Source organism: Acinonyx jubatus, chromosome A1 (genome assembly GCF_027475565.1).
Source record: "Acinonyx jubatus isolate Ajub_Pintada_27869175 chromosome A1, VMU_Ajub_asm_v1.0, whole genome shotgun sequence".
NCBI classification, from domain to species: domain Eukaryota; kingdom Metazoa; phylum Chordata; class Mammalia; order Carnivora; family Felidae; genus Acinonyx; species Acinonyx jubatus.
The window spans coordinates 208,734,747-208,751,713 of NC_069380.1; the positions used below are offsets into that span (position 1 = coordinate 208,734,747).

The 16,967-nt window shown below is 40.1% G+C and overlaps 1 protein-coding gene across 7 annotated transcripts in view; it reads right to left on the reverse strand.

Annotated features, from left to right (window-relative positions):
* RAI14 (retinoic acid induced 14) overlaps positions 1–16,967 on the reverse strand; it is a 142,662-nt gene that overhangs the window by 6,687 nt on the left and 119,008 nt on the right. For 5 of the 7 annotated variants that reach the window (XM_027075140.2, XM_053201638.1, XM_053201643.1 and 2 more), the window contains 10 exons: positions 15,702–15,759; positions 14,900–14,970; positions 12,300–12,406; positions 11,432–11,610; positions 11,147–11,175; positions 9,990–10,076; positions 9,009–9,095; positions 6,390–6,444; positions 2,978–3,096; positions 786–2,321 (listed from right to left, as the gene is read on the reverse strand). In XM_027075140.2, the coding sequence (XP_026930941.1) occupies positions 786–2,321; positions 2,978–3,096; positions 6,390–6,444; positions 9,009–9,095; positions 9,990–10,076; positions 11,147–11,175; positions 11,432–11,610; positions 12,300–12,406; positions 14,900–14,970; positions 15,702–15,759 (2,328 nt within the window). The remainder of the gene's footprint in view (positions 1–785; positions 2,322–2,977; positions 3,097–6,389; positions 6,445–9,008; positions 9,096–9,989; positions 10,077–11,146; positions 11,176–11,431; positions 11,611–12,299; positions 12,407–14,899; positions 14,971–15,701; positions 15,760–16,967) is intronic. The other 2 variants (XM_053201636.1, XM_015075753.3) reach the window with 1 other exon arrangement.

Below are 16,967 nucleotides of genomic sequence, written 5' to 3' on the forward strand. Positions count from 1 at the left end.
CTGACTTCTCTGGGCATCTTGCTTTAAAGTAAACATAACCCCTCCCCGCAACCTGACCTCTGCCTCCTAACTCTCTGCCCCCTTGGCTTTGGAAGCTCTTTTTGAAATTTTCATCATACTAAAGGAATAAATGATAAACAGTGCTCTGATCAATGCCGTTTGGAAAATCTGACCCAGAGGACTGGGGACATGGAGCAGATTCAGGCACAGAACCATTTTTTACGCCCCCATCCCCTTTGTTTCCCCTCCTTCCGCCAAGCCACGCTCAGCCCATCTCTAATCACCTGCTCCCCACATTCCCTGCTTCCCCTCCTATATACATCTTTGACAATGAGTGCCATGGAGGGCGGTTCTTAACACTGACTCAGGGGAAAGCTCATGGAACTTAGGGAAGTGGGATTAAGTCTGGAAGTATTTGGGTTTCCATATGATGGAAGAATCTGTTTGGATTCCAAAAGAGTTGAAGTTCAAGATGGGTTACAAATGCCTTTCAGTTTGTGGGTTCGCTTCTGATCCCTGACACTTGACACAGCTTCTGTAAAATAATTTTAAAAGGGAAAATATGCACCACGTATGTGAAAATGCTTCAATATAAGGGGAGTGATCGACGATCAGTGTTTTGTTTTGTTTTTTTAAACATAAATGTCCAAACTACTAATCTTAACGTGGCCATGGGGATAGATGGAGTCACATGCAGAACTTCTGAGCAATCACAAGAGACCAGTGCTAACTAGAAACTAGTGTCTAGCTAACTAGAAACTCAACAGCAATGGAGTCTCACCAACCTTCTTATCTTTATCCTCCTCCAGTTTGGAAGAGCTCTCCGACTGTCTCTTCATTTCTGAAAGCTCCTCCTGAGTGTGCTGGAACTGTTGCCGAAGTTCGTTTGCTTCCTGCTCTTTGGATTTTAAGAGAGCCTGAATATTTTCCTTTTCCCTTTTCACTTGTGAGACCTCACTTCGAATCTGGGAGACCTCCAAATGGGCCTTCTCTTTCTCTTTTACGGACTCCTTCAATTTTGAGGCCAACACACTCACTTCACTTTCTAGTGATGACTGGAGCTTTGCGTAGGTAGACCTGGGCACCATGGCGTCGGCCATCGCGGCCTTCTCTTCCAGGAGTCGTTTCTCCAGTTTTGCTACTTCCCCTTCCTTGCTTGCAAGGTGCTCTTTGAGACTGCTTATTTTTTCCTCCATCTCTTTCGCGGTAGCCCGCAGTGTGGTTATCACCTGCAAATGTTCTGTGATGGAGACAGAGTTCTCTTTCTGTGCGTCCACCAGCTGTTTGAGCTGCGTCAACTCGTTCAATACCTTTGAGTACTGAGACTTCATTTCGGACAATGCCTCTTCTGCCTTAGCTCTGGACACGTTTGTCACTAGCATCAGTTTCTCATGCTCCGCTTTATGGATATATTCGGCTGTTACGTCTTCTAGAGATTTCCTCTTCCTGTAATCCTCCAGCTCGGCCTGGGCTTCTTTGTACAGCTGGGACAGCTCGCTTACCTGTTTGTTGAGCTCATCTATCATCCTGTTCATGGCCTCTTTCATATCCCCAGCTTCATCGCCGGCTTCCGGTGTCATCTGACTCTTTAGGGCATCTTTTAGTTTCATGATTTCTTCTTGGGCCTCTTGGTATTTCTCAAACAAAAAAGCTTTCTCCTTATTCATATTCTCAATCACAGAGCAATATGAACTTTTCATTTCCTCGTACTCTTCCCCGGGAGACTTAATACCCAAATCTTTCTCCTTCTCTACAAGTTTTTCTTCTAACTCTCTCACTTTCTCCTTATTTCTTTCACTTTCAGCTAATGCGTTCTGGAGATCCTGCTTTAGCACATCTATTTCCTCCTCAGTGATCCGTAACTCACGGAGATGTGAATAACTGTCCACGCTTTCGGGCGAGACGAGGCCCAGTTTCATCTGCTTCTGCACGTTAAGGACTTCTTTCATGGCCTCCTCGTACTTGCTCTGAGTTTCTTTCAGTTTCTGGCTGAGGTCGGAGCCGTTCTCTGAAATCTCTGCACTGTTAACGCACACCAATTCGGCCCTCCTGGACTGGAGCTCAGCCTGTAGCTGCTGCTTCTCTGCTTCAGAGCTCTCTAGTCTCTTCTGCAAGTCCCGCAGAATCTCTTGCAGTTGCTGAATTTGCCCGTCGCTGTCGAGAGTGGATTTACTCAAGGAATGTGTTAAGACGGATGGAGATGACTTGGAGTCTGGGGGAGAGGTTTCACTAGGTCTGCCCAGGGGTGGGGCCAAGTCAGTTTGAGTGGAATGGTAGGAGTCAAAGCTCAAGTCTGCATCTGCCTCCTTGGGTGATTTGGCCTGCAAAAAAGGCAAGAATGAAATGGTGCCAGAGGTGTGGTCAGGTGAGCAAGCAACTGGTAGAAGAGAACAAATCCAAAGCTTACATAGGGGAGAGCTGCAGCGTCCCTTTATGGGTACTTTTGCCCCATGACAAACCACGGTCTGGGACATGAGAATTGGGTTAACGACACTAAGCTTATTCTGTACTCTCTCAGGACAGCTCATTTCTGCCACTTTAAAAACACTAGATTTGTTTGGGCTCTAAAGCCTCTGACTCATAATTTTTCCTTTGCTTCTCATATTATTCCAGTAGCCAAAAAGGGGCAATGGGCTTAGCATAGCTATTTCAATCAAGTTCTTAAATCTGCTAAACGATCAGCTCTACTAAATGAATGGCTGTTTATACACACACACAAACATGTGTATATATAGTAATATATAAAATGCACTAAGTATATAATTATATATAATTTACCAATTTACAGAAATAGAGCTAATGAATTACTCTCTCAACAAACATAATTTGAAACTATAAAACACTAAAGGCGAACTACATTTAAAAAGGAAGAAGAAACTAATGTAGAGGTTTAAAACAAAATACCACCTGACTAACCTGAAAAAACCCAATAGTTTGACCCTACAGGATAGTTCATGGTAATAATCTATGTACCTACCTGTAATTTATCTTGTAATTCTTTATTGTGTAAGGTAAGAGAAGCAACTTTTGCTTGCAACAGGACAAGAAGATCTTGTTGGTCAGCTTCAGAACTTATATCCAATAAGCTATCAGCACCTTGGAAAAGAGAAAAGTGATTTTAAATAATATTTTCTTAAACTAATATTTCTCTGACTTCTAACCGAGTCACCTTCTACCCAATCCAGTGCTTCTTCCTGGCTCTGATGAAGAATGAAAGCCCCTAGCAAAGCCCCTGGTTAGATGAACAGAAATCCTCAGGTCCTGCGGTTCCCTCATTGGGGTATGCCTAGCATAGGTGTGGATGTGTAGAAGCTCATCTGAAAACTGATGGATTTGGTCATATGTTTTCCATTCCCCTTATTAAGTATTATACCTTGCCTAATATACATATTATGATATACCTAATATACCATACCTTGCCATATCATATCATGCCTAGTAAGTGCCATTTATGTGAATCCTTTTAGAAATATCCTACGATCTGGTTCACTTCTTATCCCTACCACCCTTACTCTAGTTTAAACTTTATCACCTGACTGAGAAGCCCTGCAAACAGCCTCGTGACAAAGCTCTGTCTCTCTCCTTAGTAAACATATAGCTTTACCTAACACTGTCAGGCTAATCTTCCTAAAATGTGCTTTGATAGGCTCATTCCTGTGGTTCCAGTGCTTTAATCACTCTCTTTTCAAAATTAATCTCCAGATTCCTTAGTCTGGGTTAAGGCCTCCATAACGTGGTCCCAAAGTACTTTTTCAGGTGTATGACCCATGATTTCTTTTTTTTTTTTTTAATTTTTTTTAATGTTTATTTATTTTTGAGACAGAGAGACAGAGTATGAACGGGGGGAGGGTCAGAGAGAGAGGGAGACACAGAATCTGAAACAGGCTCCAGGCTCTGAGCTGTCAGCACAGAGGCCGACGTGGGGCTCGAACTCACGGACTGCAAGATCATGACCTGAGCCGAAGTCGGCCGCTTAACCGACTGAGCCACCTAGGTGCCACTGACCCATGATTTCTAGCATCACATCTTCCTCAGGTTCAAACTTTCCATCATACCCTCTATATCTCGACACAAGGCTGCTTCCTTAATCTTTCATCCATCTGATAGCCCTTGCAGCATCTCTTTGGCTAAGTCCCTTGTAGGCAGGTTTCAGGACCCACGGCAAACTCTGCCTCCTCCTTACAGCATTTGCTGGCCCGCCCCAGCGTGCACCCATCTCCTCTTAACCCCACAATCCCACTGCTGGTAAACCACAACTTTTTGACATCCTACTGATTACCACGCTGAAATAGCATCTAAAGCTCTGCCACTCAAAGTGCTCACTGAGACAAGAGCCTTGCTCCCAGAATGTCATTCAGTGCACCGCTTCCTTCACGCACAAAGTCTTTCTATGGGGGTAAAAAATGTCTGCTGGACAAAGCAGTGTGCTTAGCAGTATAGCTGGATGACTTCCTGGTGCAAACCCAGAACAGTTGTACAGACCACAATCTGAATAGCACCGATGCACATTTTTTACTATAATTTTATTATTTTCTCACAGCCATTTAATGCAAAGATGGAAACTTTCATCTTAATTTGGAAGCATGCAAAATGACATTTCTTCATAGAAATGCTTACTTCTGATGTCAGGTTCCTAACCCACAGCTTTCTAAGGAGTCCCCTTGACATGATGTCTGGTAAGTTTGGAATAAACCAGAGGATTGAGAGCATGACTGTAATTCTAAGCAATAGAAATTACTTCTAAAATACAGTGGATGGTTTTTAAAGAATCCAATGTAAGAAGTGTTCAAATAACTTGGATCTCTGCCAAGAATTAGAAAGTTTAATATTTCTAAATTCTGTAAGTTAAAAGTTCCAAACACCTATGAAATCATAGGCTGAGAAACTAAATGCTGAAGCAAAAGGAGCTTTTGAAATCATCTCCATGAGGGGCATCTGGGTGGCTGATTCGGTTAAGGGTCTGACTCTTGGTTTTGGATCAGGGCATGATCTCACAGTTTGTGAGTTCGAACCCCACATCAGGCTCTGTGCTCACAGTGCAAAGCCTGATTGGGATTCTTTCTCTCTCCCTTTCTCTCTCTGCCCCTCCCCCTCTCGCTCTCTCTCTAAAATAAATATACTTTAAAAAAGTAAAATGAGGGGCAGCCTGGGTGGCTCAGTTGGTTGGGTTTCCGACTTCGGCTCAGGTCATGATCTCAAGGTTCATGAGTTCGAGCCCTGCGTGGGGCTCTCCACTCTCAGCAGAGTCTGCTTCAGATCCTCTGTTTCCCTCTCTCTCTGCCTCTCCCCTGCTCACTCTTGCTCACACTCTCTCTCTCAAAAATGGATACACATTAAAAAAATTTTTTTTAAATAAAAATTTTAAAAAGTAAAATGGAATAATCTACACATTTAAAAAATTTTTTTTAATGTGTATTCATTTTTGAGAGACAGAGAGACAGAGCATGAGCGGGGAAGGGGCAGAGAGAGAGGGAGACGCAGAATCCAAAGCAGGCTCCAGGCTCTGAGCTGTCAGCACAGAGCCCACGCGGGGCTCGAACTCACGAACTGTGAGATCATGACCTGAGCCGAAGTCGGGAGCTCAACCGACTGAGCCACCCAGGTGCCCCTCTACACAACGTTTTAAATGGATTCTGGGGGTGCTGAACTATATTCTTAGAGGGTAACCTTAGGATGGATTCTGAAGACAATGAGTTAAACCCTGTCTTGGTGAAGACGGGATGACTGTGTGTGATTTCAACACTCTGTCTTTGCATTTCTCTATTTAAGATGCACAGTAGGAAAGTTAGACTGTGCAGCCACGGAAGTGCTCAGTTGGCTCTCCCTCAGGAAATAACCTGTTGCTCAGCGGTGAGGAGTGCCCCTTGTGACAGCTCGTGGCCCCAGACCTCACCGCAAAACAGTGCTTTATAATACATAAAAGAGAAGACACAGGCTACGTAATTTAAGAGCTGATTCCATAATGTGCCAATAACAAGAATACAGCAGCAGGTCTAATGCCATATTTCTAGTAGAGAGACTGTAAATGACATTTCAAGATACCCGCGATAACAGTAAGGTGACAGGACATTACCTGCGAATTCTCCTGCTGGCAAAGTCTACTGGTCTGCTGATACCACTGGGCATTATTGTCTATATTCATCACTGAAGGAAGTGCTAACAGTAGTTGGGGGCAAATGAAAACAGGGATATTTTTGTTTTCACATCCAAGCTCAGGGGCTCCTTAAAATCCAGGGGAAAGTGTCAGCCTGTGTGGTATTGGCAGCTCCAGGGTGGCACCCCCGGGGTTCTCGGACCTCCTCACACTTCCTCCAGGTGCGCCTTTGATGTATGTAAATGGACGTGGGCTAGAGACCTGTCAGAGGAACACAGACGCCCCTTCCTCTTACCTGTCGTGCTGTCACTTAGTCTGTCTTTGTTTTCCCGTATAGAACTGATCTCAGCCTGTTGGAAGACAAAAATGACTTCAAAGAATTTTCCTGAATATGATATTCCACAAAAGAAGCAAGCAAATTTTCCTGGGTTTACACAGAACAGGTTTCCTTCTAAAAAAAAAAAAGTTAGAAAATCGCCAGGAAAGGGAATATTTTAAAATATAAGTGAATAAAAGTGATGATGATCTACTGAGATATGATTTCTAAAACGTGAGGTTCCAGAGCGTGTGATCTCGAAATAGTTTTCAGGAACTTTATTTAGTAAGTAAAATACAAATATCTTTTAAGATTATAATAACTTTATGTAATAGTGAACTTAGTGGGCTATGTCCTAAAACCTGAGATGGCAAATATTAGTTTCATAATGAAGTCAAATACAAGTCTTACCTATCTGGATAATATACTGATTAAAATACATTAGAAATACTGGTTTAGCTTCACTATTTTATAAATTAACTGTTATTAGTATATTTTTATTAATATTTTTAAGAGAATTTGTAGTAAATAAGACCTGTCAGGGAAGATAAAGGTAATTTTATATGGGAATACAAAATTTTATGATCATGGGTTGACAATCCCCTAAAGATCTCCTCTAAACCTTTGCCCCTGAATATGTGTCTGTAAATACATTGCAAAAGTTCTTGCAACTTCAAAGCCAGACTCTCATTTCAAAACAAAATGCAATGAGTTGCCAGAAATTACTATGTTTCATCTAGATGAGCGGTGGACTATGATGAGAGATAGAAGTTTTCAGCAAAGGAACTTTTGTAAAAGCCCAAATGCTAAAAATAAAGTGGCTCATTTTTGGCAAGTGCTTATCTTTACAAAAGCTGCCTTTTCGCTTTATAAAAATAGATGTTTATTTTTCTTTTTCAACTATCTTAAAGTACAATAAATGGCACCCATTTAAAGTTTACAGGTTGAGTTTTGACAGGTACACACTTATGGAACCACCACGATAACCAAGATACAGAAGGTGTCCATTAGGTCTACAAGATTCTGCATGCTTCATCACAGCCAATACCTACCCACCCTATCCCCGGGTAACCTCCACTCTCCTTTTTGCATTTGCTAGAATTCCTATAAATGGACTGTCATGGGTATGAATATGTGTCGGGCTTTTTTCACTCAGCCTGATGATTTTCAGATTCACCCATGATGCTGCTTACGAAGGACATTTGGATTGTTTCCAGTTTGGGGATATGTGAATAAAGCTTCTGCAAACTTTTGTGTATACAACTTTGTGAGACATAAGTTTTCATTTCTCTTGTAAAAACATCAGTGAGTGGATGGCTAGATCATATGTTAGGTGTGTGATGAACTTTTAAAGAAACTGTCAGTTTTCCAAAGTAGTTTTGCCACTTTACATTCCTACCAACAGAGTATGATAATTCTAGTTCCTCCACATCATCACCACCATGTAAAAATACACTTCTTAAACTTTAGCCATTTTAAATGGTGTCACTTTTTATCTTTTTGAGATTTTTTTAAAAAAGAAATGAAAGGCTTTTTACACTGTAATGCTGAAAATTGAAATTTATTCTTCTCTGGAATGCACTGCATCCTTTGAGCCATAATCATATTAGAAGACATTAGGGTACTAATTGTAAAAGTATAACTTCCTTTCCTTTCTTCATTTAGGTATTCATATTAAGAATTTATTAATAAAATCTAGTTGAAGTGTGGGAAATGTTAGGTTGACGGGATCTTTTTCAGATCACTGTACATCCAAGTTAAAAGATAATTTATCTTGGGGCTGCTGGGTGGCTCAGTCAGTTAAACACCTGACTCTTGGTTCTGGCTTATGTCATGATCTCACAGTTTTGTGAGTTCAAGCCCTGCATGGGGCTCTGCACTGGCAGGGCGGAGCCTACTCGGGATCCTCTCTCTCCCTCTCTCTGCCCCTCTCCCACACACGTTATCTCTGTCTCTCTCAAAATAAATAAACTTAAAAAAAAAAAGTAATTTATCTTCAGTAATTCTTAGATGGGGGAAAGAAGTATACAATTATTCCACTGCAATTTCATTTTAACAATTAGAAATTTTATTTTCTTTCCAAGCATAATTTCCTAGTGATGGTTAGGTAAACAGACAGTAAATGAAAATATCCTCCCATTTCCTAAAATACCTTCCAACAAGAAATTTAGAGAATTAGGTAGAAAGGATTTTCTAAAATTAATGCATATTATAGCTTTATAGTCAGGAAAAGTTTAATTACAAATATACAATTACTTGTCAGTAAGACACCAGAGAACAATCCTCATTTCTTTCTTTTTGCTGGGCATTATATCAACTCGATTTAGTAAGAAGATTGGTTATCAGTTAAGTTCTTATCTTTGTCCCTTTTTTTAAAATCAAGAAAATTAGGTATTACTTACGGAATGTAATCTATTCATTCTACTTTTTTTGTGTGGAGTCCATGCCAGAAGAAATAACTGAGGGGTGCTTCGTGATGAAAAGGTTGTCAATCAATCACTGGGAAGTCTATTCTGTTTTGTCCGATGTTGTACCACTTAAATCATGTCTATTATGTATCTTAAAATTCAAAATAAATTGAACACAGACAGGAAATACCTTGAAGGGTGGTTCAGCAAAGAACACAGATTCCTTTCCCGAAAGTGGCGTTGAAGTTATTGATCTTGGGGAAGACACATCACTCAACTTAAAAACACAAAATGAAAATCACAGATAAAGAACGTTTCTTCAAAGACTTTTCTTCTCCAGTGCAAAGGATTAGCCTATTTAACCAAGGCAAATAAATCTAACAGTAACCATCCTTAGTTTCACTTAATCCAAGGGTATCTTCTATTTAATATGGCACCTCAAGTACTTTTTGGAAGTTTGCAGAGTATAACTAACTTTCTTCCTATATTTACTGGAAGCAATTTTCAAAATCTATAAAACTTCTGTGGCATGTTGGGAATATTATTGATGAATATGCTAACATATTTAACATAACTTATCTATTTGAGAGATTTCATAGACATTCGAGCTTCCTCCTATATGTAATAGTCACTATAAGCTCAGAAATGAAACCTGCTTTTAATATTAGCCAACCTTCAATGTAATTAGAAAGGCAAATATATTTGAACAGAATTTTGAGAAACCAGCTAAAATTCATTTTCAATTAACTGCCTCACCAGCTACCCATTCTCCCCGCCTTCACTTGAGCTGTTCATGTGAGCTACTAAAAGTAGACTGAGCTTCACTTAAGGAAAAAGTTTCTGTCCTAAGATTTTGAGAAATTTCCTTCAGTCTCTTTCTTTTCTTTTCTTTCCTTTTCTTTCTTTTTTTTTTTTCCTGGAGGCTTTAAAAAAAGATCCTGTTCAATTCCCCAGCCTTGCACTAAATAAGAATCAACATTATTTACATACTAATAATCAAAATCTTTCATGCCATTATCTGTAATTTAAAACCAGTAAAGAAAATTTTAAATGTGCATTTAAGAGTCAATTCTAAACATTTCATTTTGGCCTAAAGATAAAATGACAAAATCATGGCTCTTTCTTGTTGTTGTCATATGTTTGTTCAATGTTGGTTTACTTTTGTTTTTACCTGGGTAGGACTGATAGGAGGTGGTGGAGCTTTGCGTTTTTTTGGAGTTCCACTTCTTTCTGAGCTTATTTTAGAGACTTGATCATGCTGGAAGTTATCACAGTCCAAAGAATGGAGGTGGGTTAGTTCGGTTAGTAAAGTCTGAACAAACAGCTTCATCAAACAAATGAGAAAAACCTCAACAGTTCATGCATTTCTTACTTCAATAAGATCTGAATCTGCTACCAACATAAAAATAAGTAATATGCATGCTTCAAGTTTTCTTCCAGCAGCCCATGCTTTAATAGCCAGAAAATAAAAAACACAAGACAAAACCAGATTAAGTTGGTGTAGAGAATTGGGAAAGTAGAGGATGGGGAGCTGCCTGCCCCAGTTTAGAACCCAGAATACAATGATAGTCTAGCCATCTTAATGCAAAGCAGTGGTATTTCCTCCACCTTTGCATTACTTCCACTCCTTTTTAAAAAGAATGTCAATATGGGGGCAAGCGGAAACGTCTTCTCTGAAGGTTATGAATAAATAAGTGACACAGTTAGTACCTAATAAATTCAGTATTGGCTATTTCCTGTCTATGATAATTTTTCAAAACCTTTGATGTGTAAGTAAATGAATGTAACTGCCAACTATACATCTCATCAAAAAAGTAAACAATGGTGACAATGTTTTTAGGAAAAAACTCCAAAATAATAGGGCAATCTTCTCAATTTCTATCTAGAACTCTAACAACATTTTAGAAAAGTTCCAATTAAAATGAAAGGAAAAGCTAACCCTCTTATATTCATTAAATATCTAACACTCTCATGGATAGAGGTCTATAATCCATGGGATACACAAGCATTTAAAATATTGTTGTTGTTCCTTCGCAGAGCTAACCAAACATTTTCACAACAGAAAGTATTAGTACATTTCCGAAAAAGATGAATATATAAGTAGCAAGTTTAAAGTCACATGCTTTGGAAACAGGGTAAACCATTAAGAAAACAGTTACCACCTTCTAACAATGAATCATCTATTCTAAAGATATTTTACTCCTTAAGCATTTTCAACATAGTTTTTATCACTTTTCTAGTGGAGCACAGAGTGGTTTAATCAGAACATTTTCAAATTCCCACAAGCTATGATGGCCAAAAAAAATTCTCTCCCCCAAAGATAAATACCTGCTTTGGTTTTGTTGGTGTCTTTGAATCTATAGAGGAAAAAGTGGGGAAAAAAATAAATAAATAAAGGTAAGAACCATGACTCACATCTACTTTGGGTGGGAGATACACACATGCACACTCACACCCATACACACAACAAACACAGTATTTAACACTACATTTTTCTTCAAGAATATGTTTAAAAGAATAATAAAATAGATCATATTGTGCACATTCCTTTACCCTTTGGGGAAAATGGAGTGGATAAATTTAAAACAACACTGACTATTTTCTTTCACATACCAGAATCCTGAGAGATTTTTGATAATAGAAGGCTTTGAATTCCTGCATTTTCTGAGAGTTTGGAATAATGTAAGGCATTGTGTCCAAGAGAATCTACAAGGTTTAGGTCTGCACCCTTTTTAATTAAGGCTTCCACAATATTAGAGCTGCTGATCTCACAGGCTAGCATGAGAGCAGTTCTAAAGAAAAAAAAAGAGATATCAAATTAATACAACCAAAATGGGGAAACACTTTTCTGAGAAATCACTTATCCTGAAAACAAGGAAAGAAAGATGAAGTACAGTTAAATATATACACTTAATGGACTGCTAGTGAGATGAAACTAGGGGTGTTTTTTAAACTTCAGATTGAATCAAAACATTAAACCATATAAGGTCAAATAATATAGACATAATCTTCTAAATATGATGGAATTTAATATGATTGGCACCAATCATAATATGATGGCACCTTTCACCTCAAGCATTTTAAAGTATCTATACATCATTAGGACTATTTTTAAAAGCAGCCAATATGTTTAATTTTGCATGAAAAGCCATCGGAAATGGCCTAGTCACTTCAGTATTTAATAATCGCATCACAGAGGTCTAGGGGAAATTTTTTTTATGTCAAACAGATTCTCGATTATCAAAAGAGGCAGAAGGGGCATCTGGCCGGCTCAGTCAGTAGAGCGTGTGACTCCTGATCTCAGAGGCATGAGTTCGAGCCCCATGGTGGGTATAGGGCTAACTTTAAAAAAAAAAAAAAGGCAGAAAATGAAAAAATTAAAAACACTTTATTACAAATGATCTAAAATATAGCTGTAATATTTTGAGGCTCCCAGAATGTAGATATCACGGAAATCCCATGATTTCTATTTTGGTGGTACCTTCCATTTTTGTCCCTGGAATTTATGTCTGCTCCATGATCCAGGAGAAAGCGACAGACCTCACTGTGGCCACTTTGTACTGCAAGAAGCAGTGGTATATTCCCATCCTAGGAGACAAATGTAGATTGATTTTAACTACGATCCTAAATGCCAGAATTGCATACAGAATTGCCTTGTTCTTTGTACATTTTATTCCTGAACTGTCCTGCCACCATGACAGTTTGTGTCCCGATAGGGCTGCCATGACATCTCAGCACAGCATTTTTTTTTAAATTTAAATTCAAGTTAATTAACATACAATGTAGTATTGGTTTCAGGAGAACCCAGTGATTCATCACTTCCATATAACACCCAGTGCTCACCCCCAACAAGTGCCCTCCTTAATGCCCATCACCCACTTAGCCCATCCCCCCACCTGCCTCCCCTCCAGCACCCCTCAGACTGTTCTCTGTGTTTAAGAGAGTTTCTTATGGTTTGCCTCTCTGTTTCTATCTTATTTTTCCTTCCCTTCCCCTATGTTCATCTGTTGTGTTTCTTAAATTCCACATGAATGAAATCATATCATACTTGTCTTTCTCTGACTTACTTCTCTCAGCATAACACACTCTAGCTCCATCCATGTTGCTGCAAATGGCAAGGTTTCATTCTTTTTGATCACCGAGTAATATTCCATCACACACACACACACACACACACACACACACACACACACACACCCCAATCTTCTTTATCCATTCATCAGTCGATGGGCATTTAGGCTCTTTCCATAATTTGGCTACTGTTGATAATGCTGCTATAAACATTGGGGTGCATGTGTCCCTTCCAATCAGCACTTTTGTATCCTTTGGATAAACACCTAGTAGTTCAACAGACCTCTTCTTAAGGAACTGCACTGACTGTTAGCTTTTTCTCAGGAACCTCAGCCTCATGGGCTGCTTTTTCCCTTCAGTGACCAACCCTCAGTCTGGCAGTGACATGACAGAGACTGGAACATCAAGTATGTAAAGGCTCCAGGCAAGCATATCATGTTTACTGGGGGATGGCTTTGAAGAACAGGAGGACTTGTTTCCACAGGGCAGCAGTAGGTCCGCTGCCCTCCAAGCAGCTTCTTCCAAGCAAACTACACGCATCCTACTATCCATTCTACTATTCCCTTGCAAAGTACATGCTTTCATAACCTTACAAGTACCAGAATGGAACATTAAGAGTTTGCCTATTCTTGGCACATGACTAGATAAAGATCAATGGAAAGAATCATTTAATATGACAATTGGCAATCCTTTAAAAAAGTGCTGTAGAGGGGCACCTGGGTGGATCATTCAGTTAAGCATCTGACTTCAGCTCAGGTCATGATCTCGTGGTTCATGAGCTCAAGCCCTGCATCAGGCTTTGTGCTGACAGCTCGGGGTCTGGAGCCTGCTTTGGATTCTGTGTCTCCCTCTCTCTCTGCCCCTCTGTCTTGCTCCCTCTCAAAAATAAATAAACATTAAAAAAATTTTTTTAAATGATGTTGAATCACTATGTTATATACCTGAAGCTAATATAACACTGTACGTTTATTACACTGGAATAAAAATAAAAATAAAGTAAAATAAAATAAAATAAGAAAATGAGATCCCAACTCATATACAAACCATGTAAGGTGATGAAGAATGTAAACATTACAACAGAAAAAAAGTGAAAAAATACTAGAAGAATACATAGGTGACTATTTCCACAATCTTAGGGTGAAGGGGTCCTAACTCAAATGATACAAAAGCTTCAAGAGAAGCTTGTATTCTGCTTATTCCTTGGAACATACCTCCCAAATGCAGTTGATAGTAACTTTTAAGGTAGATGTATTCAAGTAGGCAAAGGAAAAAAAATAAATTACAATATGTCCAATTATTTTGAAAAATACAATTGCTGCTTAAAGATTAAGTCTCCGTTTAAAATAGAATTTCAGACACATTTCTAAAAAATTATCTCTGCGAAGTTACAATACTTTCTGGTTATGAAGTACTGAGATTCAGGGAGTAGGAATTTATCTACAATTCTATACACTCACATAACACTATTCCCATTAGGTATAATGCATGCGTAGCATATAATGCATGCATAGCATATAATTTCTATGCTATGGCAGGACATTTAAACTTGCAGTCAGGAGTGACTGGCATGTAAATTTATTCTCAGAGTAGCCCAGCAAGGTTAAACAGGCTAGAAGTGGTTTTCAGAGTTGGGAAATCCTAACCAGGAGTACCCAAGATGATACACGGGAAGTTAACAGAAATGACAGAACTTCTATTTAGATTTATTTCTTCTAAAAGTCAAGAAATTAAGCCTTATTAATACATTTAGGTTGATGGCAGATGACCTGAGAAACAAATGTACACATCAGGAAGTGCATGTCACAAAATGTATTCTCAATGTGTCATTAAATTCAGAGACCAATAGAGATAATACTTGGATCCGTTTTGCAGAAGAGGATCTAGGTTGAAACGCATTAGACTTTCGCCAAATGCTGAGGTCTCTAAACGTCTTAGTGACTTGCAGAGGTAGCCCACAGTGCTCTAGACGCCAGTGTGCATCTCCACGTCTAGCAGCCGCTGGATACTTACCAAATCCTTGAGGTTTATGGGGCTTTTGTGCTCGCAAAGAGCCTGCACAGCTTGAAGGCAGCCCTGTGCCGCTGAGGGAAGGAAACAAAGACACAGCCCGTCACACAGGAGCTCTCACCAGCAGGGGCATCACATGCACCCAGGACGGAGAAGTTCGTGTTCCACCCCGTTTGCTATGTTATACTAGCTGCACTGAAGAGAAGTCATATCCGGAAGGTTAAGTAAGGTGCTCCGAATTAGTGTTACATTTCAATGTTAATTTCCAGACCTAGAGCCACTGTCTGCCAGTTGCCTTTGTGCAAATATTTGTTTGGCATTTTGTAGGACTTAGCTTTGTCCCAGCTAGCACTAATAGAAATTTATAAATCTCATCACTCCCTGAGCTCGGTGTTGACGTTTTGTTACTTGGGAGCCGTGTGACAGATAATGACAAGATAGTAAAACAGAACACTGAGAAATAAAATGGGAGTTTCCTTTGATCCCCAAATCAAAAAAATCTGTATCACATATTACATGAAATCTCTAAATGCTTATGAAAATCTCTTAGCTTAAACCAGAAACTTACATTAATTAAAATATAATAACCATGGCAATTTTTACAGTTTGGCAGGCAACTGATGAATTTTAGATGTGTTCCTTGATAAAACCCTACACATTTTGCAAACTGAGGGAGACAGAAATTCCAGGAATGATGACAGACAACAGCCTCAGAAATAAAATGGTAAAGAAAATGGCTTGAAAGAGGAAAAGGACAACTGAGTATTTCTTACAGCAGGAGGATCAGTAAGAGAATGAAAGTCACCTGCATAATGTAAAGCTGTTTTCCCAGAGCTGTCCACACTTCCGGCTGGGCATTTTGACTAGAAGACAAAAAATAAATAAATACACATAATAAACATTGCGCTCTGTTGAGTTCATCCTTTTCCTGCAAGGTTGTGATGTGTCTTATCAAGAAGAGAATAAATATGAATAGGCCCCAATTGCTGTGCTCCAGGACCTACAGTCTCCTATGGGGAGGGGAGCTCCTCTCCAAGTAATCGGGACCCAGGCAAAAGGTCACCTCTTTGCTGCATTGGCCGTCCTGTCCTCCCTCTCACACTAGCATCCCATCACCGGCAGCTGACAGATACGCTCCAGGCGTTCTCATCTTGGTCCCGTCTTTCCCCCCACACTTCCTGCCTAATTCTCTAGTCCCCCTTCAGAAAACCAAGTTCCTGTAAAGAACTGCCCACATGCGATCCATGCTGCCTTGCTTCCCACTCGTTTCCAAACCCACTGCAGTTGCGTGCTGTTCTCCAGACTCCACAGAGATGGCCCCACAGTCACCAATAACCTTCGTGTTTCCCACGACAACAAACATCTGTGTCCTCCTCTTACCGCAATCCACCCCCTTCTCCAAATAGTCCTTCCACTTAGCTCCTAGCGCCCATACTAGCCTGGTGTTCCCACTACTGCTCTGGCCACTCCCCCTCCGTGAGCCAAACACAGAATGTTGGGGTTCCTCGGTGCTCTCCTTCTTGGTAATCTCATTCATGCCCGTAGCTTGAAATGTCATCTAAAGGCTAAAGACTCAAATATGTACCTTCGCAATAACAAACCTAAGTACATATTAGCTATTACGCACTGGGTACTCTTCATTGTTTTAAGGCTCCTGATAATGCTAGACACTATTATCACTCCCATCTTCCGATGCGGAAACTGAGATACAGAGAAGGTGATAATTTGCTCAAGTCACAGGACATGGCAGAGCCAGGATTCAAACCCAGATGCACTGGGCTAGAGCATATGTTCTCAGCTGTACGCAACGTCATCTCCAAGCGCCTGGCTTGATAACCCACTGCCTATTTCACATTTCTGCTCTGACGTAAGCACCTCAAATGCCCGTCCTAAACTCCCACTGAGTCACCTTTAACTTCTTCTCCTCCTCCTCTTCCGCCATCTAATTCACCACCATGTCCTGCCAATTCTGTGACCTAAACATACCTGGTCTACTCTTTCTTTCCCCATTCCCAGTCCAGGCCAGCATCTCTCATGCAGACAGCTGGGGCAGCCTCCTGGCGGGCTCCAC